Genomic DNA, 26787 nt, shown 5'->3' with positions numbered 1-26787 from the left:
GCAGCTTTTGACTCACTGAGCTAGTGAGAGCCAAGCCAGTTCCTCCAGCCAAAAGCCCTGATGATGCTTTGCTTATCACCAGGGAGGACGGCTGGTCTTGTGTGCCAGGGCAGCAATCCTGGCTATGGTGCACAATGTCTATCTGGCCTTGGGCGCATCATTTGTGTCCTGACATATATATATTACTATTTTTCCCACAAATACTTTGAGCACTTTGTATCTCATTCATTTCTCAGCATGCATTGCTCATCAGGGTGTTATTTTTGCCTCAGTTTCCCTGCTAGCAAAAAGCAGTTGTAAGGAACAATAATCCAGAGAGGGCATCGTAAATAGATTTTCCTTGGGAAGAAAATTTTTGTTAGATTGAATCTCATCTCTGCTGGGGTTGGTATCAGCTGATGTAAATCAGCCAGCTTCACTGGAGCTTGTTGACCTTGCAGAGGTCTGCTAGTACTGGAATTTGAAGAGCTACAGTGCATGGCTTTATTGTTTCCCATTTTGTTTCACTATTAGATGCTTGAAGCTTTCATCAGCCCTGATGATTCACTGTCTGGGAGCTGCCAATCGCTGGACAGGTCTGTGGACAGGTGAGTCCTGCGTGTCACCATGTTCACAAGCTTAAATGCAGCCTCTGTGTTACAGCAGGAGTAGAGCAGGGTCAGTGGCATCCCCTGAGGTTCTTCTTGGGATGAGGATGCACTTGAGCAGAACAAAGCTATCTTGAATGCTGAAAACCAGACCCCAGAGTGGACATCTCTGTGATGGTGTGATTTGAATTGTAGTAGCTGGACAGAGTAGCTGGGGATCTGCAGACAGCCTGGCTTTGTGTGCCCAGGTTTTCTGCTTCAGTCAGATCCCTCTCCTACCCGTCTGTCTTTCTGCAGTCACCAGGTCAATACTCCGTGTATTAGCTTCTCTCTCCCTCCTCCTCCCTGGGCATGCTGTCTGTTTTCCATTGACCAATTGTAAGTTTGGCAGGCCCTGTGCACTGCCAGCAGCCACAGATGTGTCAGTCAAGGTGCTGAGGACACCAGACGAGCAACAACTAAGTTTAGCTTCTCAGCAGGAAGCAACTAGGACACTTTGTACTAGCACAGGCTGCAGTTCAATAGTTGGTGAGGCTGGTTGGTCCGAGCTCACACGTGCAAAGCAACTGTATGGTTGCTGCTGTGCATGGTACGCTGTGTATAAGACACAGTGTCCTTTTGGGAAGTAATATATATTTTTTTTTTTTCCATCTGCATCAAAGATCCTCTCTCCCCCCCTTTGCTTTTGCTATACAGCATCAAGGCTGTGTTCCAGCAGGTCTGCATTGCATTGATTTGATTGTGTATACTCCTTTGGGTTTGCAGGTCTGAGTGTTTTGGATCTGTCTCAGCATCAAGGTCCATTTAGTTTTTGTGGCTTTTAATAATTTCCTGTGAAGTATTTGCTCGTTGTTACAGCTGTATCCACAAGCTGGATTCCTTGTGCTCCCAACTTCTAAGCCCCAGCTTTGCTTTTACACAGACTTTACTAGGAAGAACAACAGAGCTTGGCCCGATTGTAACACTTTATTGTAAAGGGAGAGCAGAGTGTTAGGTGTTTTCAGGAGGGTAGTATGGCTTGATTTTACATATAAATAAGCAGGAAACTGTGTTCAGTCATAGGGTGTAGGAGTTGGAAAATGCATGAGGAAGGCTTTATCATTCAAAGGCAGAAAGAGGAGTAAGTATGACTATTCCTGCAAAGATAAAACTGCGCCTTTGCAGCAAATTGCTTGAGATGGCATTAGCCTTGTCAAGAGAGCAGTTAGCCATCGGGCATGGTGACCTGTCTGATGCTAATAAATAACATGACAAATCCCTCTTTTCCACAGCAAGCCTGCTGTGATCAGCTTTGACATGAGTACATGTCAGAGCACTTTTCAAAGCAGATTGGTGCTGCTATGTCCATTTTATTCAAAGGGATAGTGGAAAAGCAACCTACCCAGATTACCCTGTTGTTCCTTAGAGAGGCTGGGGTGAAATCAGGATTGTTGAGATCCTTGTAGTGCTTTGGCATCTTCTCAATGTAGTTTAAAGAGCTTGAGCATCAAAGCACCCGTCCTGCACTCTTCTTCCTGAAAGTGTGCGCAGTGGTGATATGGACCCTTCTGCATGAGGAAGGTGGGGGATGATGTTGCAGAGAAGGGGAGACCTGCATAAATTGTGGGTGATTGAAGGACTCCAATGTGTGCATCTAAAGCAACTAAGCAATGTTCAAAGAAAGCAGAGTTGTACAGTTGAATATTTGATGTTGAGGGAAGAGAAATCTGCAGCCTTCCTTCTGTACCATCTTATGCATAGGTGTTACAGTTTTTGGCTGCTTCATTTCAGCCTGGTGACTGTTTTTTTTTTTTTCAGCATCCCTTTTGTTTGCCACAGGAACAATCTGTGATCTAGAAAAAAAAAACAGTCTTTATTCTTGTGCAGCTTGAGGATGAGAGCTCACTTGGGTAGACTGGGCTGATCAGTGATCAGTCCATCTTGTGGTATAGTCCTTTCTGTGTGTAACCACTTCGTAATTTATTCTTCTGATATAATAAAGTGCCTTTCTGATATAAAAAGCAGCCTTTCTGATATAATTAAGTGTATCCTTTGTTTTGTTTATCCCTTTGCAGCCCTCCCTTCACCCAAACCCCTGTTCCTGGAAGGAAGACCCATCCCAAAGACAGTCTTGATTGCATGGGTAAGCACTCTTGGAGGCTTGTATTTGCTTAAAAGTATAAAAAGCTGAAAGCATAAAAAGTAGAAAAGAGCCTGGATAAAGGCCATTAAAGAGATGGCATGAAAAGTAATAAAAAAAAAAATCAGCAAAATAGCTCCATAGCTTAGGTTATGTATCAAAAATGACCTCTGAAATGATCAAACATGAATGTCCTCTAAAATCGAAAGACTCAGAGCACCAAACACAGGCAGGGTTCCTCTTTAACAATCATTAACCCTTAACCCTTCTCAGCTGTGCAGCAGTGGTAGTGGTAGCACTGAAGAACCTTTTAGCCTGGTTCAGGAATTGGTTTCCAGCAATAACAGTGCAAACTGGATAGCAAGGGCCCTGAGGTAAACAGATGCAAGCAAGTTAAAACATCAGAGATCTGTGTTGGAAGAAGTTGCTGAGGGGGCCTTGCTCTTGTGTTTGGAGACAGCTGCGAGGTGCTGACAGCTGGAAACAGCCTTGTGGGATCACCTTTTGTCTGTTATTAGTACACGTGAGTTGCATTTGCAGGGTCCTGACTTCCTACATAGCAAAACCTGAGTCCCGTACTCTGTAGGGAGTTATACTTTTCCACTTACATTAGTAATTGTAATCATGCAAATGCTGTTAGAGAAAAGTGTATTGGTAAGTTGCAAGGTTACTGCTTAATCACTTATAAACATCCAGCTGGTTAAGTCATGGAAACTCTGTAATACTGCAATGACTTTCACCATTAAAAATGAGAAAATGGCAGTCAGCCTGTGGCATGATAACTCATTCCTGGCCTAAGGCAGGCTTTCTAGATTGAACTGTAGAGATGAAGCTGCTGTCAGTCCACAATGCTTTAGGTTTTAATACATCCCCAGTGGTAGGGGAGGCATTTTGCTTTGAGACACCACTCCATCGTTGCTCACATATGGCTCGCTCAGAACCTCTTGCCCTGTCCTTGTTGCTTTTCTTGCTGACCATATTTCAGCCGTTATGCACTCTTGTTGAGCACTGCTGTAATGGGGAAATCACGTTGAAGTGCAGCGGAGGCCAGGAGCAGTCTCCAAGGAGTGGCTGCTGGCCCTAGGCTAAGACAAACAAACAATCAGAACAGACTGTGTCATTAGAGTTAGATGGAGGAAAAACAGCAGGTGAAAGATGGAGGAGAAATGGCAGATATTTTAAACTCAAGTTATTCAGTGCTACCAGCAATGGCTTCCTGTGCTGTTTTTTCTTTTTTAGTTCAAAAAATACGTCGTTGTCTTGCATGTCCATCCATGTCTCTCGTAATCTTGTATCCAATATAAACTCTGATGGTCTTTAATCACTTCTGTCTTTTTAGCATTTAAGCAAAGTTAAATATAAAGGTTTGGAGCTCAGGAGGTATAAATTGGTCTCTGGCTTTTAGAGATCAGGAGCTGCATCTGAGAAGAAAGAGGGCAGAGATTATTCAGCATTAGCCAAGTGCTGTATTTTTGCATTTCCCTGGAAAAAGCTGGTATCAAAGCAAAGGTTTTGGAGTAAATGGATCTGGACCTGACTCTGCAGGTCTGTCTCCACACTAATTTCTGCATTTTCCATGTGCAAAGAAGAAGTCTTGTAAACCAGGCTTGGTCTATGTTAATTCCCTGCCTTGTATTTGAACAGTGTGTGCCAGGGTCCATAAAGTGAGCAGTTAAACCTCTTTGCTGTAGGGAGGACCAAGACCACTGTGTCTAACCCTTATTTTCCACTAAGGAGTGTGTGACTGTGGACAAATTTCAGAGGGAGCCTTGGGGAATGTGTGGTCATGTGAATAAACAGCTTGTCACCTCATTCTTACCTTCCTGTAAGAAATGTTCTGGCCATTTGATTCTGACCTGAACTCAGAAACATGTGTCTTCTTCCTTCCTGTCAGATTTTGATATCCCGTTCTGCGAGAGGTTTGGGAAAGGTGGGACCTTCCCGAGGCAATACCACCTCTCCCAAAGTCGCAAGGACTACAGTGATGGTAAGACAATGATGTAGGGCTGGGGAGGGAGGTGCTCAGTCCAGGATCTCTATGCTTGTGACAATGCCTAGGAATGGAGAGACTTGGGAAGGAGCTGTTTCTAATAGAGGGAGAACCACCAAGTAATTTGGGACTTACTTGTGCATTCTGCAGAGCATCTTCTGTGTGATGTTGCGGGTCTGCTCTTGGGAAATGCTGAGCATCTAAAGCATGTATAAAAGTCATTGTTCAGCTCCTCCTTAGCCACATGGATGATTGGCATTTCTCATCCCTGGCAATATCAACCTTTCTGTTCCCCTGAATTGCTGGCTTTTGAGGATGCTGGCTTGTGAGCTTTACTGCAGATTTCTCACAGAGCTGCAGGAAATCCCATAGCAATTTCAGGATAGCAATATCTGTTCACATCTCTGTTTTAAGCTGGTGAGCTCTGAGCTTTGGGAACCACTCCATCACCTTGCTGCTCCTTCATTCACTGTATAAGACTGAAAATGGTGGGAGGCAAAAATGAGTAAGAACCAAATTCCCTTTGAAAAAAACCCACCCCAAACTGAAGACATTCAGACAGCATATTGAGCCTTCCAGAATGAACTCCATCTCTCACTGACACCACCCTTGTGAAAGCAGTTATTGTGGGATCTGGCATTCTTGTGTGGTCATTTCTATTGTGGACTTAGGGGGATGGCAGGGATAATTTGCAGTGTAAATCCCTGCCTGTTCAGAGTTGAGTTGTGATTAACAACCAATAAAACCCCCTAATGTAATTAAACTGTTTCAAACCCCTCTGGAAACATCGGCATTAGATGTAATGCCTGCTGTTAACAACTCTTAAATCAAATTTAAAATGTTCACAGGACTTTGCTTCAGTTGCATCAAGCTTGTTTTGTTTAATTTGAAGAGGTGCATCACTGGATCTGGGCAGTGATGTAAGAAGGTGGTGATAGGTAAATGCAAACTGTTGTGTGCATTCTCGCCATGACTCTCCCCCTTTCCTCCTACAGGCCGGAGGACTTTTCCCAGGAGTTACTTCCCACAGGAGAACCTGTTTCAGCTTGTCCCTTCTAGCCGAACCAAGAGCTTTAATGGGGACAGCAAGCTCAGCACCTTGCAGTATGATGAGTACAGGCCCAAATGGAGGAGCAATTGTGAAAAAGGTCTGCAAGTCTTCAGCACCTCCCCTACAAAAGCTAGGAACTGTAAGTGAATCAAAGCCATGGGTGTCTCAGTACACGGGGGTCTCATACAAAATCAAGTTAGTGTCACTTGCTGAATTACTGGGCATCAGCTGAGCTAACCACGTGTGTGTGAATGCACTCTGATTCCACTCCTAATACAAGGCACAGTGTGCTAGCTTGTGTCTCAACGAGGAAGGTTTAATACAATAGGCTGTATCTCAACTTGGCCTTGAGCTGAGAGCATGTGTGGGGTCAGCTAGTGTTCATCACTTGCTGAGTTGCAGAAAATTGCTTGTGTGTTGGACTGTCAGTGTGCTCATGCAGCAGAAACTTCCAGGAGACTTGGATGCATTTGCTTGCACATCCCAGAGGCTCCATTCCTTGACTTACATTACTGTCCCCCCAGCACCCAAAGATCATGTGGCAGGCTGCTCTGGAATTGCAAGGCTGCCCATGCTATAGGAGTTGGTGCGTTCCGGGCATGTTCAGTGGTGGATAACCTAAGAGTAGTGAGATGAAACTCTTTACTGGTCCCTGCTTGTGTTGCTGCTCAGCCATGCTGTATCCTGCTAACTGTTCCAATAGCAGAGGAGAGAAAGTCCAACATCGGCCAAGACAGCAGTTTTTGAAGGAAAGACTGAAAGAAATGTGACTTTTCTAGGACTTGTTTCTGCTTTACACTAATGTAGACTGGGAGACATCCCCCTCACACACACCAGTAGCGCCAATGCACTTAAAACTAGTTTGTCACGGTGTCCCTGGGAGAGAAGGGGCTTGCTGCTGCATCACAAGTCTGATCTGCTCTGTATAGGTTCAGATGGACCCTGATGATGAAGTCTCCCTTATGTGCTCTTCTCTCAACTCTCTCATCTCTCATGTAGCCCTGCAGGCACCTGTGAACTGGAGGCTGGGGAAACTGCTTGGAAGAGGGGCTTTTGGGGAAGTTTATCTCTGCTATGATGCTGACACTGGCCGGGAGCTGTCAGTGAAGCAGGTGCCTTTTGACCCTGACAGTCAAGAGACAAGTAAAGTGAGTACAAGGGCAGGACTGTGTTCTGCAGCATGTTGGGGAATGGTGGGCTGGAGGCTCAAGGAAGAGATGTCAAAGAGGTCCATGTTCCTGATGGAAGGCAGTGTGTGGAGACTGTGGTGTTTGCCCTCTCCAGAGTGATCCCCAATGGTTCGTGGCACCAGTCAGCATGCCCTGGTGACTTCCTTACGTCCTAGTTTCTTTCACCAGGTTTCTCCTGCTCTGTCTCAGGTATCATCTCTCACAGGTCTGTCTGTTCTTCCTTAGTTTTGGCTGCCTTGCTTCCTTCACCACCTTCTCTGTGTGGGTACTCTATTGGCTTTGCTAGTATCTGCATTCACACCTTTCCAGAAAAACTCCTTGAGCACAAGTAATAATAAGTAAAACTATCTCAAAGCCAAGCCCTCATGTATCCTATCTTTTTTCCTTACCTTTTCCTTAGGGCAGTGCTTCTCATTTGAGCCTTATGTGGCTGATGTCCTTGTGGGCAGCTTCACAGGTGTTATGAACAGAGTGCTCAGGACTAAGCAGTATTTGGATAATATTCCCAAAGTAACCATTTCCTTTCATCACAAAGCATTTCTGTTTTGTTGCAGGAAGTTAATGCCTTAGAATGTGAGATTCAGCTGTTGAAGACTCTCCGCCATGACAGGATAGTGCAGTACTATGGGTGCTTGCGGGATCCTGAGGAGAAGAAGCTCTCTATATTTGTTGAATACATGCCAGGGGTAAGTGCAGTTCCTGCAGAAGGTTGTCCTAAGTGACAGAGAACAGGTTTAGACTGCCCTGGAACTTGGTGAACTTTGGCTCTGGAGTTCATCTGATCTGCTTTATATCTGATGAGCCAAACCAAAACAGTGGATGCACCCCTGAGGCTTGGGAAAGCTTAGGTTGTGAGCCGCATGTCATGGGTAAAGCCCCTCAACATGCGCTGGTTGAAATCAAAAGCTTTGAAGGCAGGTTTTAGGTTTGAATCCTGGAGCAGGGTGTGTTTATAGTCTGGAATCTGAACTTGGTGAATGTGGAACATGATCTAGATCTGGCTCCAAACACTGTGGCCTGAGCCCATCCTTAAATATTTATTGCAAATCTCTGTAGGAAAAGCTAATAGTACAACTGTCCACCCACAGCTGTCACCAATTATTTATGGGTCTCGGCATGTGTATATTAAATCCAGTGTTGCTCACTTGTAAGTTTTCTCCTGTTCAGGACAGAACTTTGTTGGTAGCATTATCCTCTCGTGCACAAGTGGCTTCAATTTGTAACTTTGCTGATATAGGATGAAATAGCCCTAGCGAAAAAGAACATCAGAAAGCTCTGAGATAGTCTAAGCTGGGGCTGGAGAGTGTACACAGATTAGTGGAACATCTCTTTCTCTGTTTGCAAGTATGTGAATTACATCTAGACAAAGTCATCAGTTGGTGTAAGCCCACAGAATGCTATTTACATTGCCGGAGGTTCTGTTCTCCTAAGTCCCTTCTGTCCAGCTGGATTCATTCCCCAGAGTGTGGGAGAATAAACCCTTGTTTATACAGAGATTTGTAAGGTCAGAAGGGACTATGAAGTCATCTGGTTGCAAATCATTTTGGTCATTAAATAAACGTGCTAGAACCTCTCCTAACACATCTTGCGTGTGAGTAACCAGGTGGACTTTCACGTGCCTAAGTCCCTTCCAAAGCCTTCCTCCCCCTCTCCCTGTGGGCAGGTGAAGGCAGCCCTTTCAGGCTTTACTACAAGGCATGGACCTAGAGGAGTAAACCCTGGGAGCTTTGGCAGTCCCCATGCTGCTTTTTCTGCAGCATGCCAATGTTTGTTAGCAGCCAGGAAACCAACACTTGGTGCTGGGGCAGTGTCCAGCAGGGCTGGAAGTTGAATGTTTGTTTTTTTAAATGATAAACCAGAGCTCTGACCAAATACAGATTGACTTTCATGCTGCAACAACAGCTTATTTCACAAAAGCACTCTGGGCTTTGGTTTCCAAGGCCAGTAGAAGTGAACGAGTTCTCAAACCTTGCAGGACAGCAGCTCTGCAGTGCTGGGTCTGGCCAAGTTCTGGTTTAACACAGCCAGCTTGGAAAAAAAATCTTTACAGTGCCAAGGCTGGGTGCACCATTAACCTGGCAATCTTATGACTGTCCCTGTTAAATAGCTGACTTCTGCCCTGTCCAGAAGCTACTTTTGAATTTACGCTTGGAAAACAACGATCTGTATAACCAAAGGCCTTGAAGACCGCATTTCCCTGTCTTGTTTGATGTCCCCCATCAGGGTGAGGGAGGATAGGATAAGAATTGGTTGGTTGTGGGTGCAGGAACATAGCTTGCATACATGTTGTATGAGGGGTAATTTCAGAGCATCTTGGGTTACTCAGCTGCATTGCAAAGGGGAAAGCAGAGGCCCACCCACAGGATCACTACCAGCCTCAAAAGAAGGCCAAAACAGTAGCTGGGCAGAGCAACAGCAGAGGAGGGTGGGTATGGAAAAGCTGATACAGTTTGAGTGACTGCCTTGGAGCAGAGCAGCCCACTATTCCCTGAACAGAAGGACTATGGGAGCCTTGGATCAACCCCAAAGCTGCAGGACAGGCAGAAACAGGATGAGTTTTCTCTCCTGCTTTCCAGCTAACCTGAATACAGGAGGTAGAGCTGTGTGTATTCTCCCTGATTAACCCCCAAATCTGCTTCTGGTTCATACCTGCTAAAACCCAGCTCTGGCATAGTGAAGGACATCCATTTCCAAGGGGATAGAAAATAAAGCTTAAATTGAAGGGGTGAACCTCTTGCAGGTGGCAGATGTCTGCACCCCTGCTTCTTTTCCCTTTTGATCAATAAAATCAGACTTCAGTAGAAGCCTGCATGCTTGGGTCAGAAATTCAGGTCCTTTCAAATTGTTTACACTGGATCTTACTGTTGAAGGAGTCTCCTGTGGGGCTGATCATGTCTGCTTCATGGCAGTGTGGGTAGTCCTTGCTGTAAGAAATTGTGTGTGTGGGGTGGCTTCAGAGAAGACTGACTAGTGGAGTTTATCCTCTCACTTGTGGTTAACTCCTCATCAGTTCAGTCCTTCGTGAACTATTGGTGATATCCAGCCACTAGAGGGGGAGAAAGATCTGTAGTGTTGGCAGAAGGCAGCACTGATACACACCAGACAGCCGACCTTTTTCTCCAGTGGGGTCTGGGACATTGAGGACAAGACTTTGTTTCATTCAGCACTTTGTGGATTTTTATCTTGCTGTTTCCACAGCAGAGAGGGGTGTTTTTTTTGAGTTGGAAGAGACAGTTGTTGAAAATGTGCAGTGGTTCTGCTGGTCCTTATGGTTGTTTCTATGTAACAGGGCTCAATAAAGGACCAGCTAAAAGCTTACGGTGCTCTGACCGAGAATGTCACACGGAAGTACACCAGGCAGATCCTGCAGGGCGTTTTCTACTTACACAGCAATATGATTGTCCACAGGGACATTAAAGGTGAGTAGATAACAGAGCGGATTTGTTCAACCCAACCTCCCCCTGTCCCAGTATAAATTCTTATGCAAAATGTAGTGATGGAATCTGGTAAAGTGTTTTTGCTTCTGACCTTCAGCAGCTTGAACATATGATCTGTCATATGTTCAGCAGCTTGAAGATGATCTGTCATCTCCCATTCACTGCTCCCTTTTGGAAACCTGGTGAGTGAGGAGGTGCTGGTGAGAGTCAACCCTCTCAGAGAGCAGCTGCCTTAGGAGAGAGGGATTTTATATTATGCCAGTTCCAGCCTCACCAAGGCCCTTTGGGGTCCTTCATGATGGGCTCTTTGCCAGTGCCCTCGTTGCTCTCCTTGCTGTAGCCATTTCAGTTCAGGTTGCTGCTTCATCTCTTGGCGGTTTTGTTTTTGCTTTTCACCTCAGGTGCCAATATTTTGAGAGATTCTGCTGGAAATGTGAAACTTGGAGATTTTGGGGCCAGCAAACGTATTCAAACCATCTGCATGTCTGGGACTGGGATTAAATCTGTCATGGGAACACCATACTGGATGAGCCCAGAGGTTATCAGTGGAGAGGGCTATGGAAGGAAAGCTGATGTATGGTAAGGAATACAATAGAAACCCCACCACTGCCATTTAAATCTGTCGGTCCATTTGGGAAGTTGTAATGGGAGCAACAAGCATAGCTAGTGATTGGAAGATGGAGCAGTGTGAAGGATGGAAATAGGAGCTGAATGTTAAGATCAACTATGCAGATATCCAGAGGGTGCATGTTGTAGCTGAAGGTTGCGAAACAGGAGCACTTAGAATCACAGCTTGCTTTTGGAAGTTCTTATTATATGTGACGGTCATGTGCAGCTTGACCCCATAGCAGCTCTTTAATTCTGGAAAGCAGGTTGATAACAAAGTTTGCTGAAAGAGCTGTTGAGTTTTGGTTGCCCTGATTTTAGGTTAGTTAAAACCTAGTCTCAGGGGATCTTGTGCAGCCTCTCAAAATCTGCTGCTGGGTGTTTTCATGTGACTCAGGCACAAAGAAAACCGAATTCACTGTCTGCTTGTGAATGTTTGGATGTGTGGAGGATGTCAGCTGGAGCCTGAAGGAGTTGCGATAACACTAACGCTCCCAGTAAATGAGGAGGAAGCCCTCTCTTTGCAACACGCTTTCTGTTGCATGCCCAAGCAAGTAGGGTCAACAAAAACTAGTCAGGCAGCCATGTACCCTGTACCACCACTCTAGCTGATAGAAGGGAAATGTGGTTCAGTTTCTTAGGAGCAACCATGAATGGAGGTGGCAGAGAGTGTCTCTGCTGTGACGATGACTCCTTAGCAAGCACAGGGAAACGTTTTGGGCTCCTTTTCAGGTGCACTTTGGAGATGAAGTTGGATGTAGGCAAACATTTAATTCTGGCTATTCATACATTCATTCATACATGCTATTGCTGAAACAGTGGTGTCTGGACTTGTGCCTGGGTTTCCCTTCAGGGAATGCTCCAATAACGTCTCTCACATGCTCTTATCAAACTTAATATCTGACAGCTAACGTAGGCAGAAAAGCCACCAGCTTTAGAGCAAGACTTGCAAGTTCACTCCTGCTGGTGGGAGGGAGAGCCCAGTTCCAAGGGCTTGCCTGAACAGTGAGTTTCAGGGGGCCATGTGTTCCAGAGATGTGCGCCCATCACTCATGTGGCTTTGCTCCCCACAGTCCATCCAGTCAGGTGCAGCCTTAGAGCTGATTAGACTTGAGATACACAGCCACCGCCCCAGTGCGCTACCTTCCATCTCACCCCTGTGTCTTGGCATTGTTGCAGGAGTGTGGCCTGCACCGTGGTGGAGATGTTAACAGAGAAGCCGCCGTGGGCAGAGTTCGAGGCCATGGCGGCTATTTTTAAGATTGCCACCCAGCCGACCAAACCCCAGCTCCCCGACAGTGTCTCCAACTCCTGCCGCAACTTCCTCGAGCAGATCTTCGTGGAGGAGAAGCGGAGGCCGACAGCTGAGGACCTGCTGAGACACCCCTTCATGAACTGCGGGCTCTGAGCCCCTGGCAGTGGGGAATGGGGAAATGCTGGTGGGAACGGGGTGGCCGCCAGACTTTCTGTGCTCTACGGTTCAGACATCCACCCTGGGCTGTCCTGGCGGTGGCCCCCATAGGTCCCTTCTTGCTCATTGCTGGCTCAGCACCCTCTGTGTTGTTGGATTTCCAAGCTGCTCTCAGGATTATTGGCACCAGGAATTCAGAGTGAGGGATTTCCCAGACTTGTGCGAGTGCTGGCCTCGGACCAAGTAACCTTCTTGCTGCCAGCGATAAGAGGGTCATCCCACCTCACTATGTTACTTATCTCTAGGGGAAAGTGCAGCAAATGGGATCCATTCTCCGCCACAGCACAACAGCGATGCTGGCAGCATCCCCAGGACAGCAGATGAATAAGATGCTCAGTGGCGATCACCACCTTTTGCAGGAGAACAGACAGGGGCTTAAGCCAAGCTGAAGGAGATGATCCTCAGACCACAGAGTCGGGGGGACCTGCGTGTCCTCGTTCACAAGGGGACCGAACCCTCCTGGAGGTCGTGGGACCAGCCCACATCTCCAGGCAGGGCGGCATTTAATACTGTTCTGTGCCTTAAGCGGTTACAATCAAGGAGTGATGCTCGGCGCAAAGCACAGGGTCGGGTGCGATGATGCAGCAGCCGTGTTGACTTTGCCTTTGTGTATGTGTGTGCATGTGTGTGTGTGTGACTCTTGGAAGAAGGGGTCCTCTCGGGGTGCAGGAGGTCTCTCTGGGGTACACCCATGGACCGATGCCCAGGACCTCTGCCATGGGCTGTGTGTAGGGATGTTTAAATGCTGTCAATACCTGCAGCTGAGCATCAGACAGTTCTTGTTAGGAACCATCAGGCTTCAGGTGGGAGCTGGAGGACGTCTTGGTGAGGATGCTCTCTGCTCACAGCCTTAGTCCTGCTAGCCTGTACCTATGCTGCTACACTGAGTTTGGAGGGCTGCCAATACATTGTGGAAGCAGAGCTGCAGGAGGAGCCCAGTGGGTCTCCAAATAACCTAAGCAGAGAGAAACAGAGCCTGTTGATCTGGACTGCCAAGGGCTGGGTGCCTTCTCCAGGCCTTGTAGGACCAGCCCTGGGAGCAGAGAAGGGGGATATCATCTTCATGATGGTGCCCAAGGCAGCAGCTGCAGGGCTGTGAAGCTGCAAATCAGAAGAGAGTTATGTGAGTTGAGGGCAGCTGGAAACAGATTTCTTCCCCCAGTATATTTGAAGTTGTAGGAGAAAATAGGCCAGTTGTGAGCTACAAGCAGTACCCTGCTGGGAAACTGGGCAGGGAGCATGCACAGAGTCCTTGGAAGCTAATGAATTCATCAGATCTTGGTTATTTTGGACAAACTAATTGCACCTTCCCTTTTCCTGCTGCAATAGCTGTGTCCATCTGGCCCAGCAAAGGGTTAAATATGCAGTTACCAGGAGGTTGCTGTCTTCATGCCAGTGGGTGAAAACATATCGTTTCTAATTGAAAATGAAAAGTGTTGCTTGGACTGAAGAGGAAGTTGGGAGATTGGTGTGATTTGACCTGTCCTTGGATTCTTCCACGTGGAAGAAGAGATCAAGACTTTGCACGGCAGGTGTGCCAGTAAGAGCCTTTCCTTGTCAACAGCTCGGAAAAGAAGCAAAAATTAGAGCTATTCCAGTTTAAAAATAAAACACTGGTATGGTCAGGGAAAATGAGGGGAAATAGCTCAAAGGATTCCCTAGAAACTTCCCTGCAAAGCTGCAGAGGCCAGTTCTTGCCCAGGCTGGGCTCTGGTGAAGCCAGTCTGACACAGCGGTGATGGGCAGCTGTCTTGGGAAGGGGGGGTTTAAAGTTGCCTCCTTCCTCTGGGTGGGAGTGAAGAATTTTATTCTGTGAATAGGACCAAATCCATCATCAGTCTGTTTGGTAACATGGGATGGATGGACAAAAAGAAAACAATCAGTGTTGGCTGGGGAGGGTTTTGTCAGAAGAGGGTAACGAGATGTGTTTTCACCAAAGCTAACAAAGACCAAACAACCAAACCAAAACGTTTTTAAGCTGCTTTCTCCTCTTTCATTGAATCTCTTTGGGTTTGATTTTCTCAGCCTTCGGTGGCAGGTGGGTGCTCGCCTTCTTTCCAAAACTTGGAGAGCAAAAGTAAGCTCTCGGTTGCCCTGGGCTGGGGCTGCCCCAAAACTCCCCTCAAAGCACCGGAATCATCCCGTGGATGAATGTGGCTCGTGTGTGTGTGCATATGTGTGTGTGCATATGTGTGTGTGCGACTCACTCCTCAGGTGCCTGTGCCTTTTTATTTGTTAAAATCCGTGCAGTGTTCTGATGTACAGAATGAAACAGGAAAAGAGAATGTAATATTCTGCCATGTAAAGTTGGGTTTTTTTGGTGGTGGTTTTGTTTTCCCTTGAGTTTGTTCCGGTTTGCCTGTAGCTCAGTGGATTTCCCTGTGCACTGCACTGTCATGGTCCTGCTGGGAAATGATTTTCCCTGGGGGGTGGAGGCTGGAGCGGCCCTTGGGTGTCCCCTGGCACCGGTATGGGCTCAGGCCACCAGTGAGGCAGGGGACAGGACTTGAAGGGTCGAGGCAGGAATGGGGCGGGTGGTTCCTGGGGCTTACCTGAAACCATCCATCAGTGCAGGGCTCTGCGTGCCCTTTGGTCCTGGCGTCCCGCTGTGTGCCGATGCCCCAAGCACACACAGTTACATGGGTTAATTATTTATTTTTAATTTTAAAATGTCCTTTTATTTATTTTCGCTGGTGCTTTGTCCCTGGTGGGGTTTTCTTTCGTTATTCTTTACTTTTTTTTTCCTTTTTTTCTCTTTCCTCTGTTTTCCCCCCTATTTTTTCTTTTTTTTTTCTTTTTTCCCTTTATTTTTTCCAGTTTTTCCTGTTTTCCTTTTTTTCCGCTTTTCCCCCATTTTTTCTTTTCCCGTTTTTCCTCCTTGTTTTTCTCGTTTTTTCCCGTTTTTCCTCCGTTTTTGTTTTTCTTGTTTTTTCCCCATTTTCCCCCTTTTTCCTGTTTTTTTCCTTTTTGTCCCGTTTTTTCCCGTTTTCCTGTTTGTTTTTTTTTCTTTTGCATAGTTTTGTTTCATTTTTTCCTCTTTTTTTTTTTTCCCCCGTTTTCCCAATTTTTCCTACTTTTCCCCATTTTCCCCGTTTCTTTTTCCTTTTTCCCTATTTCCCCTGTATTTATTTTTCCCGGTTTCTCCCCATTTTCCACGGCTTTTTCCTGTTTTTTCCCGGCTTTATTTTTTCCGATTTTTTTCTCTTTCCCAGGTTTTCCTCCCTCTTTTTTTCCCCTCTCTCTCCCTTCTTTTCTTCCTTTTCCCCGGTTTGTTTCCTTTCCCTGCTTGCCCATTTTAGCTGTACTCAACCATGTCGCTCGCGTTCCTTTCCCCGCTCCGTGGTGCAGCCCGGCTGCACGTTCCTGTTCCACAGCTCTCAGTCAGTTCCCATCGCCCACCCCCGGGCCCGGGCTCCCCGCTGCGGGCGGGGCCATGCAAACGAGCCCGTGCGTCCTGCCGCCTCCCGCCTCTACCCCCTTCCTGAGGCGGCGGGGACAACATGGCGGCGGCTCGCCGGGTGCAGCTCTTGCTGGGGCATCTCGCCGGTTCCCCCCCAGGGCCGGGCACGGGGGTTAGCGCCGCGCCGTGCGGGAGTCGCGCCGGGGTCTCGCCGCGGGCAGCCAGCTCCGACGATGTGGTGGTGGTGCACGGACGGAGGACCGCCATCGCCCGCGCCAAGCGCGGCGGCTTCAAGGTATGGCCCGGCTGGGCTGTCCTGCTCCCGGGGTGCTACGGGGACTGCCGCCCCACTGCCCGCCTTCCCCATCGGGGACTGGGTGCTCCCGCTGCCCCCGGTTGCTGAGCCCCGCAGTGTGCCGCGTCGGGGTCCCCTCGGGCACCGAGCCCCCCAGCACTGCTCCGCTGCAGGTCGAGGAGATGTGGGACCCCCAGCCACGGCCCAGCAGCGGGCTGTGCTTTGTAATGGTATAAAAGGCGCTTTCTGGTGGTTTTAGTGCCGGGGGGGGGTGTGTGTGTGTACACGGCCCAGGTGCAGCAGGACCACTGGCACCCCAGAAAGCCAGCGAATGTACCGACGAGTTTCCCGGCTCTTCTTAAAGCCCGAAGTAGGTCTCTCCGTGCTGCTGTTACCCCAGTGGCCGAACAGAGCAACCACTTGGAAAGGCAGCAGCTCCCTCCCCTGCGCAGCAAGGTACCAGCAGCACCTTACGTGGATGTGCTGCCCTTCTGGAGCGGCCCATTGTCCCCCTGGGTGGCAATGTTCAGGGGTGCAGACCGAGGGTGCAAGGGTGGCCGCAGAGGTTGTGCGTTGCTTGTCATCCTTCAAGATAGGTCTCACCATGCTGGGGGGCCCTCTCACCAGCTGAGGGGTCGCCCTTGTTTCTTTCACAAGATAAATTGAAGGGCTCTACTTGCTAAGTCTTGTCACATAACTCAACATAGTCGTTTGGTTTTGAAGGCCCTACAAAGTGTGCTCATATGAAACTGAGGTAGGTAAGAAAGCAGCAGGTGTTACAGTGTGTGAAGGTGAAAAACACAGAGAAGACTTTTGTAGACAATGACAGCCATAATGAGCTGAGAAGTGGAGTAAAGCTGCCTAAGCTGTGAGTCCTGTGAAGTAACCTGAGGGTAAACTGGTGACAGAGCAGTTACTGGTATTTGCTGAGTAGCTCTAATCCCCTATGCTTTTAGGATACTACACCTGATGAACTACTGTCTGCTGTTATGACAGCCGTTCTTCAAGATGTCAATCTTCGTCCTGAGGCCCTGGGGGATATCTGTGTGGGTGAGTAAACAACCTCTCTCTGGACTTTGAAACTCCTGGTCTGGACAGCTCTCCAGGACAGGCTGCTCCTGGGGTACTTGGAAGTATTGTGGGGTTGGAAGGGGTTAGTTTGCAGTATTAGGTTTCTGAAATCAGTGTGTCTGTTGTCACTGTTCTGGCACGTGGTGGGGCTCTGATCTGGGTGCCAGGTGGTACCAAGCCATGGTGATGTTGTATCCCTTCGGTGCCTGCAGCAAATAGCGAGGGGAATGCAACCCATTGACTGGAACCGTATCTTTGCACCCAGGAAACGTGCTGCAGCCTGGAGCCGGCGCTTTGATTGCGAGAGTTGCACAGTTCCTAAGGTAAACTCTCAGCCGGACCGAGGTTCTTCCCCTCTTTCTCAGGCCTTGGCTATGGGGCAGCACTGGGTCAGAGGTTGTGATGAGGCTCATGCACTCTTAGGTTGTTACAGCACATCACCTTTTGCCTAGAAATTAGACTTTGATCAGTTGTTTGGAGGGGCAGAGACAAGGAGGCAGAGGTGAGGCTGTTTACTCTGTTTGTGCCTCCTGTGTTGGGCCTCTGAATGGGAGATCTTGTTTTGTGGGCTCCCAGCTGTACCTGCTGCTTCTCCACACTTCCAAGCTGCACTTCCTTCCACTCTGTGGTCCTAAAACCATTGAGTTGTCTCAAGTCTTTCTGTTCCTTCCCCAGTATTGGTGGTCAGTGGTTTGTACTGAGCTGGATCTCAGCTTCTAAATAGCCGGTGTCTGTTGCCAAGCGGTGAGGTGCAGGCACAGCCCACCTGTAACTGTGAATATTACAGAGCTTTTCAGTATTTCTGGCCCAAATCAAAGCTTGGAAACAAGGCGCACAAGAGGCCCCTGCTTGGAGTGGACCTTCTGAAGACACACCTGTGGGGAAACAGCCTGCAGAACCACTTGCAAATCAAGTGTGGAAATTCTCTCTGAACTTTGCTTTCTCTTGGTGCAGGACCAAATAGGTCAACAAATGCATGAAGGGATCTGTCTTGAACTTGAGGGTTAAAAGTTTAATCGCATGGTTTAATGCTGTCTTTAGAGATTTGGTTTGTTGCGTCACCGAGTCTTAGTCAGTGCTGTCTTGTTTTCTAGTGGTATTCCAGAGACGGTGCCGTGCTCGAGCGTGAACCGGCAGTGCTCCTCTGGCCTACAGGCTGTTATCAATATAGCAGGTAAGGGATCAGAGGCAATGCCTGCCCCACCCCAGGTGCTTCTTTCTCCTGTTCTCCAATCTGTCTGAGCAGTAGAAGTAGCAATAATGTCTGCTGTTAGGAATCCTTGGTGTTACTAGTTGAATACTTTTATATCCTTGAGTGGCTTAGTTTACTCCTATGGAACTAACTTGGTTTTCTGAGAGTGAGTTCTACCATCACTTCCATATCAGGCAGCTTCAGCCCTCTAGTGCTCTCTGCATGTCAGGTCGTGGTTGGTCTTCAGCCCCATTAGCTCCTTGACCTGTCTTATGTTGTGCAGGTGGAAGGGAAGAGGGAATGCCCTATTTGCCTGTGGTAGGTGCCTCAGGGGTTCATGAAACCGCAGCTAGAATGGAAATGCTTTTGCTCCTAATGATAATAAGAATGTTTCTGCACTGCTGTTACAGGTGGCATCCGAAATGGATCATATGACATTGGCTTGGCCTGTGGGTAAGAAAATCTTTCTATGGTATTCTGTCCCTCTGCAAGAGCTCTCGTGTGAGGAATTAGAAACCCTTTCCCACCACATCTGTTCCCCCCAAGGAAATAGATGCTGTCCTCATTTGACAAATAGTGAATAAACTCTAAAAGTAGGACCTGAGTATATGTGGTGGCTGCAGATGCAATTCGTATATTTCCAGAGGCTGCTGAGTACTTTTACTAAAGAAGATCAGGTCATGTTAAGGAGGGAAGGTGACTGAATATACTTTAATTCTCCTGGAAGTTTTGGTCTTGGTGACATGTCAGCTGGAGTTGCAATAAGAGGCTGAGTATCTCTTACAAGCATGCAAAAACCTTTTCTGTTAGGGTCCTCTGTCTCTGCTGTGGGATACCACTTGTGTGCAGAGCCTGAAAGAACCCTCCACAATTAGCTTTCTAACTGATCTCAAATTAACTAGTGTCTTAGAAGACCAGCAGCTATCTTAGATAAGGAAGTAAATGGTCTACCCATGCTAATAACTGTTCTACAGGCCTACAGGAGATGTTGTTCTGCAGTGGACAGGCATACTGTTCTTTGCTTCAGTCCCAACATCAATAGAAGTGTTTATTTCTTAGAGGGTTATATAAATGCTGGGTTGGCTTTGGAGAAATGCTAGTGACTACACACATATTCACTTCAGAAGAATGAATAAACAGTAAAACAAAATCTCTTAAGCTACAAATAGCTTTTGTGAGTTGGGTTTATCCCAAGTCATGCTCTTCCCGAGTGGACTCAGCCACTCTGTAAGTGGAAAGATACTGGATGACAACACAAAACACAGAAGCTGTGGTTTACTCTTACTTCAAACCTGATTCTGTACCTTCCTTTGGGGTGTAGATCCAGCTGAAGCCAAGTAATGCACTGTCCCATATTAAATTCCTGATAAGCTGCTTGGGGAAAGCCCTTGTTTTCTGCTTCTCTTGCATTTTACAGGAATAGTTCCCTTGTTTATTCTTCATAGTGTCTCTGTGGAGTGCAGAGTAGAACCCTCTTCAAACCCTCTTTCCATTGTAGACTTTGTGGTCTAGACTGACTTTTCAAATGTTCACTGGTCTTAAGTGATGGCTTAAGTGTGTTCCTGCAATAAACTTGGATATCTTCAAGCTGTTAATTCATTTGTAGGTCAAAGGCTGCAGCCTCTGGGATCAACATCTTAAATTCTCTCTGTTGTGAAATATAAATGGTGTAACTTACTGAAGTGTCTCTGTAGGTTTGCTTAATACTTTCCTTATTTTGCTGCCAACCAGTGCTTAATGTGTAAGTTGAGTTTTTATGGCTGTTGACAATCTCACTGCAAACTCCTCTCCTAGAAACTTAGGTTTCTTGCTGTGTTTGAGGTCAGAAGTGCTGGAATCTTTAGCAATTCCTTCCTAGCTGCGGAAACACGAGAAATTAACTGTTATTAATGACTGAACGTTGTTATTCTGTTCCAGTGAAATAAGGACCAATTTAATGTAGCAATCTGTTTTCATTTCATAGTAATTCTGATATTGATGACTGAAGAGCTTCTGCCTTGTCCGTTTCTTTTTTATTAGTGATGTTTCTGTGGGGTAGTAGGAATGCAAGTTGTAAAGACACTGAGTTTCGGTCAGTCTTAGTGGCACAAGAACCACGTATGTACTGTGAAGCACTGTTTGCAAATTCATATCTTTCCTGTGTTTAGTGTGGAAACCATGTCCCTCAGAAGTGCAAATAATCCTGGTGATATCAGTTCCAGCTTGATGGAAAACAGCAAAGCAAGGGATTGCTTGATTCCTATGGGGTAAGTGGTTCCTCTTCCCAAAGTTTAGGGGGTTTCCGGATGGTCTGTCTCCTCAGTGACTGTACTGTTCCAGATCAATATGAATGTGGTCAGCTTGGATCTGTATGTGTCGGCATCTGCCTTGGTTGTGGTAGAAGATGAATTATGTGAAATGGGGGAAGATCAGCAACTCTGATGAAAGATTTCCTTGTCTTACGTCTTAAGCTCAATGGCTTAATGAGCAAGGAAAATGGATTTGAGCCATGCTTTTGTCCTAGAGTTGATTCAGGATTTGCTTCTGCCAAGCAATTCTTGGTTGAAAAGGCAGCAGTTAGCTTTGAGACTAAAGCCAGTGCTTGTACTTTGTGTTGTTTTAGGAGAAGCCAACTGCATTAGTGTCTCATTGGATTAATTCTTTGTTGTTGTTTTCCCAGAATAACCTCAGAAAATGTGGCAGAGAAGTTTGGAGTTTCCCGAAAGAAGCAAGATGCCTTTGCCTTGGCTTCCCAACAAAAGTAAACGTTTGGGTTCTTTTTTTTTTTCAACCTTTTAGTTAAGGAATAAATACAGGTAGAAAATAACACTGCTACTTCCTAAGCGTGGTTAAGTACAGCCTTCATGTTGCCTTCCAAATCTTAATCATGAGTAAAGAAGCTTGAGATGGTCAGAGTGAAGATCGGTGCATGTCCCGGGTTGTGTGGTGGGGAAACCGAAGTCCAGAGCTTTACTGGGGACTGTGAGACTAATCTTGTGCATGTACCACCAGGCATTGGGTCATGAGCAGTGAGTGCCCCTGTGTTTTTTCAGCATCCAAAGAATACAACCTCCATGAGGTTTCTAAAACAAATATGTTGTGCAGTATTTTTGTAGTGGCTTTCGCTCAGTATTGTTTGAAACTGAATGTAGGAGTAGAAGCAGAAGGAACCTTTCCTAAGAGGGAATACTTAACTGTAGCTGCATCTAGAGGGTGGCTGAGCCCATCAGAAGAGTGGTGTGTGTTCACTGCAGGTGTTTGGCTCTAAGTGAGCCCAGTCCTACCTCTCATAACCTTCCTCTTAGGTCAGATCACTGCTGAAGTCAGCTGGTGCCCGGAACACACGGGCCATTTTGACATTCTAACAGCAGCAGGTGACATGTTAAAGTCATGGCCATCAAAGAGTTAAATAACTTTCAGAGCTCTGTTTAAGCATCACCCCGGTCCAATTATTTATCTAAAAAGGAAGCCACTGCACAGGCCAGTTAACCTTTAAATTCTGGCCCTGCTTCTCAGGGAACTTGGCATGCCAGCCTTTCTCACTGACACTGAACTGATAACACAAAAGGGTATGTGAAAGTGATCCTCACCTCTCACATAAGGAAGGGGGTGATTTTCTGGCCTCAGGATGTCTGTGGAGTTACTGATCTGTCCTTCAGCTCTTTGTTCCAAGTCTCACTTACCTGGGAGTATTAAATATTTTCATTTCATTATGAGAGGCTGAGAGAGCTGGGCTTGTTCAGCCTGGAGAAAAGAATGCTTCTTGGAGACCTTGGAGTAGCTTCCAGTGCCTGAAGGGGCTGACAAGAAACCTGGAAGGGGGCTTTAAAAGGGCCTGTAGTGACAGGACCAGCGGGAATGGCTTTAAACTGACAGGGGGGAGATTTAGATGACATCTTAGGCAGAAGTTCTTCCCTTTGAGGGTGGTGAGGCCCTGGCACAGGTTGCCCAGAGAAGCTGTGGCTGCCCCATCCCTGGCAGTGTTCGAGGCCAGGTTGGATGGGGCTTGGAACAACTTGGTCTACTGGAAGGTGTCCCTGCCTGTGGCAGGGGGTTGGAACTGGATGAGCTTTGAGGGTCATTCCAACCCAAACTGTTCTGTGATTCTATGATGAGTTAAAGTGATGAGGGCGTAAAACAAGCTTTCAGTCTCCAATTTGTATTCCCTGTAAAGGGTGCTCTGCTGCTAGAAGGTAAACCTAACCTCTGGAGGCTTTTAAAATACCTTGTTGATGCGAAAGATTAAAACTGTGCTCTGATCTAATTTAACTAATTCTGTTCTGCTCACTTTTACCAGTCTGTTTGTGTCAGTTGTTCCCTCCTGCTAATTCAGCTGTCTTGGGGACCAGACCCTGTCTTCGACACACCTTTACCGCTTAAATTAAGCAATACCCTTCTGCATAGTCACACTGAACTATGCAATAAACACTGCAACTGTTTTGGGCTGAAAGGTTGCATTTAGATGCCAGAAGATTATACCTGGTCTGTGGTTTAGAGCTCAACTTGTCTTTAACAGGACAAATCCAGGAATGAGTGAAGCTTTAGCCATTCCCTAGCTTATTGGAAGTTATTAGCATTATGTGGAGGCTTAGCCCACATGCCCAGTTTAAACTCTCAGAAATAAGAATTGATGTTCGAACAGTTGTGCTGTGACTCTACCACTGGACAAGTACAGCTTCATGCTGTGAGCTGTAGGAGTCAGTCACAGCGGCATTGATGGGAACAGAATGGGTTGGGGGAGAACGCCCATAAATTAGTGATACATTTTATATGATGAAGAGGTATAAAGTTTGTCTTCCCAAGAATGGAGCCAAATATTGGCCTGTTGTCTTGTCCACTACTTGGCAATGTTGTACCTGTGTACTAAGTCACACCTTAGTTAATTCTCTTATTAACTGGTTTCCTTGACATTAGTTCTCTTGCAGTTCACCTCCAGAATATTTTAATCTTTCTTAATCTTCTTTAACAGAGCAGCAAAAGCTCAGCAGATGGGACTGTTTAAAACTGAGATTGTTCCAGTGAAGACCACCATTCTAGATAATCAGGGCAACCAAAAACCAGTCACCGTGCACCAAGATGAAGGGATTAGGCCCTCCACAACCCTGGAGGGCTTGGCAAAACTGAAGCCTGCCTTCAAAGAGGATGGTAGCACTACAGCAGGTCAGCTCTCTTGTTAAGTTGGTGTTCCTGTGGTTTACCTGCCTTGTAATAGAATGTGCTTAGACAAAAGAAATCCCTTCCAACAGGTAACGCCAGCCAGGTCAGTGATGGAGCAGCTGCTGTTCTCCTGGCAAAGCGCTCGAAAGCAGCACAGCTGGGACTCCCAGTCTTGGGAGTGCTCAGGTCCTTTGCTGTGGTTGGGGTCCCACCCGATGTGATGGGCATAGGGCCGGCATACGCAATCCCTGTTGCTGTGGAAAAGGCAGGTAAGAACCGCTTGTCGTTCACCCAGTGTTTGGCACAAGGCAAATCAGACTCTGCAGGCTGAAATTTATATGCTGCCTGTGCAGCAGTCAGCCATAGGAACAATGAACTTAAGAGTCAAAACCTTAAAAGAGATCTTGCCTCAGGTTGTAGTACTTTCTGCTTGTACCATGTCTAAATTGTCATCTGCTCAACTTTGAGAAGCTCAGGATTAAATCCCTGCACAGTCTCAACAACAGTTAACATGTGGCACATGATTTAGTGTTTGTTTAGTGCTGTTTTCCTTAATATGACTTGGGGGGGGGGATTGTGTTTGGTTCGGGTTTTTTTTTATAATTTTGGCATCTGACCAGTGCTAAGAAGTTTTCCTCAGGGTTCTTGGCATACTCATTAGATTAAATAGCTTTTATAGCTTGTGATTATTGTTGTGTCCAGCTGTCATTGCTGTGATCAGCTGTTCACTGATAGTTTTTGGTCTCAAAATACTCTTCAAGCTTTAATACATCTGCAAACAGATCCCACTTAATCTAAGGAAATTTGGCAAACTCAGTGACAACCTACCATGAAGTGTTGCAGTTTGCAGTCTTTAGATGTTGCACGTAAACGTGTGCAAGTGTAGATACCCCACATGGAGCCAATACCCCTGTTTTTGTCATTAATGAAGTAGGACTAGAACTCATAAAGGGAGGCTGTGAGTGAATCATAGGGCAAAAATACCTGCTTTTAAATCCTGGCTTTTTAAACCATAGGTCTGACTCTGGCTGACATTGATATATATGAAATTAATGAAGCCTTTGCAAGCCAGGTGAGTGATCATCCTGTTTTAAGTTGCAGCATTGCATGGCAGCTGAGTGTATTTCAGCTTAGTATCCAGGTTAAATCTTAACTTGTTCTACATATTACATAGACGAATGTTAATAACATGCACAGGACTGTTGGAGGTCCTTGATGAAAGGCAGAAACTTCAATACTGTATCTTCCACAGATTTGTGATGTACCTGTCAGAAAGTATGTGGGCTCCAGTTTGAGGTGGAGTGGATGGGCTTAGCTCACTTCCCTGTGCTTGGGATTTGTAATTAGTTCCACTCCTTGCCGTTGGGAAGGATGATCTAGCTGGAGTCAGGCCTGTCAGTGCTGTTTAATACTTTCAGAGCAGCTGACACAATGATGTGGCGTTTGTGTAATAATACATAATTTGAGTTCATTTTAAGCATGCATCTTCTGAAGCCCCTCAAGCTCCTAGGACTGTCTGCTGTCCCTCCTTATGTAGGCGTGAGATCACCAGTCTTCTCTGCAGTCCTCTTAGCTATCTGTTGCGGGAGAGCTGAGACCTAATGAAGGTGAGAGCATCTCCATGAAACCATTCCCTCTGTCTTTCTAGGCTGTGTACTGCGTTGAAAAGCTGGGCATTCCAATGGAGAAAGTCAATCCCCTGGGAGGAGCCATAGCTCTGGGGCATCCACTGGGCTGTACGGGTGCTCGTCAAGTTGTCACCTTACTCAATGAATTGAAGCGCAGAGGGAAGAGGTGAGCACTGAGAAACAGTATTAACCTTAATGCCCTACATGGGTGTAAGTAGCTTAGCAACAGTCATTGTGGGTTAAGCTTTCTCCATCTCTCTGATAGGTTTTGAACATGAATTTCTGATGGCCTTCCTAAGGGAGGGCTGTGTAATGTCTTGCTGCCCTTTCGAACCCAAACCATTCTGTGAATCTGGATTGTAGGATTCTCTCCCTCCCCAGCTGATTTAAACTAATCTGTCTTTTTCTTAATCCCATGTGTTCTTCCCTTTCAGAGCATACGGCGTGGTGTCAATGTGCATCGGAACTGGCATGGGTGCTGCAGCAGTGTTTGAGTACCCAGGGAACTAACCTCCAGCCTACTGCCGAAACAACGCAACAGCTAATTCTCTGCCTTCACTAGTAATAGCAAATGATTTGCACTGTGAAATCAAGTGGACTCTGGGATTCATTACTAGATCTACAAATTTTAGGCACAAACGGTGAAGTAGAATAATCCATAGAGACCTACTGAGCTGGCAGGAAAATGTAGAACTGGCAAATGGCAGCCTGACAGCATAAATGGGTTCAGCTGAGGTCCAGGCACAGGCCCTCATGTGGTGATTACAAATGGATATTTCTAATTTAATCAATCCCTTTATTCTGTGACTGCTGTCAGAGAGTAGTAGTTCATGGTACAGTATTTTTGTATGACAAATTGTCTAAAAGGGTCACTCAAAACAAAATGATCAGTGCATGTGAAGAGGCTTTTCCAGGGTTGTCTTTAAAAGATGTCACCGTCTCACAAGAAGCCTGGAGCAGCTTGTTTGAAAGAAGTGCAAAGACTTTACATTGTTTCCTTTACAACTGCATCTGTCCCATCCAAGTCATAAACTGGCTCTGCCCTAAGGTGTCCCGACGCTGGAGACTGGGCTATAGCTTTCTGCTTCTAACCAGGCTGCTCTGAAGCCTCCAGGGGAGTAAAGTAGAAGGACTAGAATGTAATTCACACAGGAGGTGCCTGAACAGAAAAGTGCTGTTGAATTTCGACAAGCCAGGACTTGAAAGTGGCCTTGCCACCATTTTTTCCCCATCTTTTTCCACAGCTCATCTGACTCTTAAGTTAAAGGAGAGTCTTATGATTAATACTTACTTACCTAACATAAAACAGATTTCAGCATTACTCTTACTGCAAGCACTGTACAAACATCGGTGACATCTCAGCGCTAATACAAATATATATTTCATCTGGTAAAGTTAAGTTCTCCCTTATCTGTTCTCTCTCTTACAATCACTGAAGCTCACTAACAGCTTGAATATGAAATGTCCTCATCCACTTTGACACGTTAAAAAGCTCAGATTTGTAACACAGACCGAAGTTCTTTTTCCTGGCTCTTGGTTTTGCTCTTAATAATACAATTGGGTTCTTGCGATATATTTATTTTCTTTTTCTGGTGGTTGTTAGTTGGAAGCCAT

General features: G+C 46.4%; 2 protein-coding genes across 5 annotated transcripts in view; both read left to right on the top strand.

Moving 5' to 3' along the window:
* LOC134165034 (mitogen-activated protein kinase kinase kinase 3-like) overlaps positions 1-14773 on the top strand; it is a 78480-nt gene extending 63707 nt beyond the window's left edge. For 3 of the 4 annotated variants that reach the window (XM_062621371.1, XM_062621370.1, XM_062621372.1), the window contains 9 exons: positions 514-587; positions 2642-2709; positions 4601-4693; positions 5692-5886; positions 6747-6895; positions 7492-7623; positions 10227-10356; positions 10776-10953; positions 12160-14773. In XM_062621371.1, the coding sequence (XP_062477355.1) occupies positions 514-587; positions 2642-2709; positions 4601-4693; positions 5692-5886; positions 6747-6895; positions 7492-7623; positions 10227-10356; positions 10776-10953; positions 12160-12388 (1248 nt within the window). In that variant the 3' untranslated portion in view covers positions 12389-14773. The remainder of the gene's footprint in view (positions 1-513; positions 588-2641; positions 2710-4600; positions 4694-5691; positions 5887-6746; positions 6896-7491; positions 7624-10226; positions 10357-10775; positions 10954-12159) is intronic. The other variant, XR_009965341.1, reaches the window with a different exon arrangement.
* Positions 14774-15946: 1173 nt separating this feature from the next.
* Positions 15947-26746, top strand: ACAA1 (acetyl-CoA acyltransferase 1). Its single transcript, XM_062621376.1, has 12 exons — positions 15947-16146; positions 17103-17196; positions 17483-17540; positions 18312-18391; positions 18820-18862; positions 20557-20655; positions 21069-21149; positions 23358-23548; positions 23635-23814; positions 24562-24617; positions 25194-25339; positions 25608-26746. Exons 1-12 carry the CDS (start codon positions 15952-15954, stop codon positions 25681-25683), a joined length of 1299 nt encoding a protein of 432 aa, XP_062477360.1. The 5' UTR covers positions 15947-15951; the 3' UTR covers positions 25684-26746.
* The last annotated feature ends 41 nt before the right edge of the window (positions 26747-26787 follow it).

This window comes from Pezoporus occidentalis, unplaced genomic scaffold, assembly GCF_034315485.1.
Source record: "Pezoporus occidentalis ecotype Australia unplaced genomic scaffold, CSIRO_AGI_Poc_V1 ctg23, whole genome shotgun sequence".
Lineage (NCBI taxonomy): Eukaryota > Metazoa > Chordata > Aves > Psittaciformes > Psittacidae > Pezoporus > Pezoporus occidentalis.
Note: the sequence above shows the minus strand (reverse complement) of the source record. Positions and strands in the feature narration are given on the sequence as shown.

Coding starts and splice junctions, on each gene's coding strand:
- ACAA1 (XM_062621376.1), top strand. CDS start 15,952: ATGGCGGCGGCTCGCCGGGTGCAGCTCTTGCTGGGGCATCTCGCCGGT. Junction 17,197..17,482: donor CCTGGGGGATATCTGTGTGG/GTGAGTAAACAA, acceptor CTTTGCACCCAG/GAAACGTGCTGCAGCCTGGA. Junction 25,340..25,607: donor TTGAAGCGCAGAGGGAAGAG/GTGAGCACTGAG, acceptor CTTCCCTTTCAG/AGCATACGGCGTGGTGTCAA.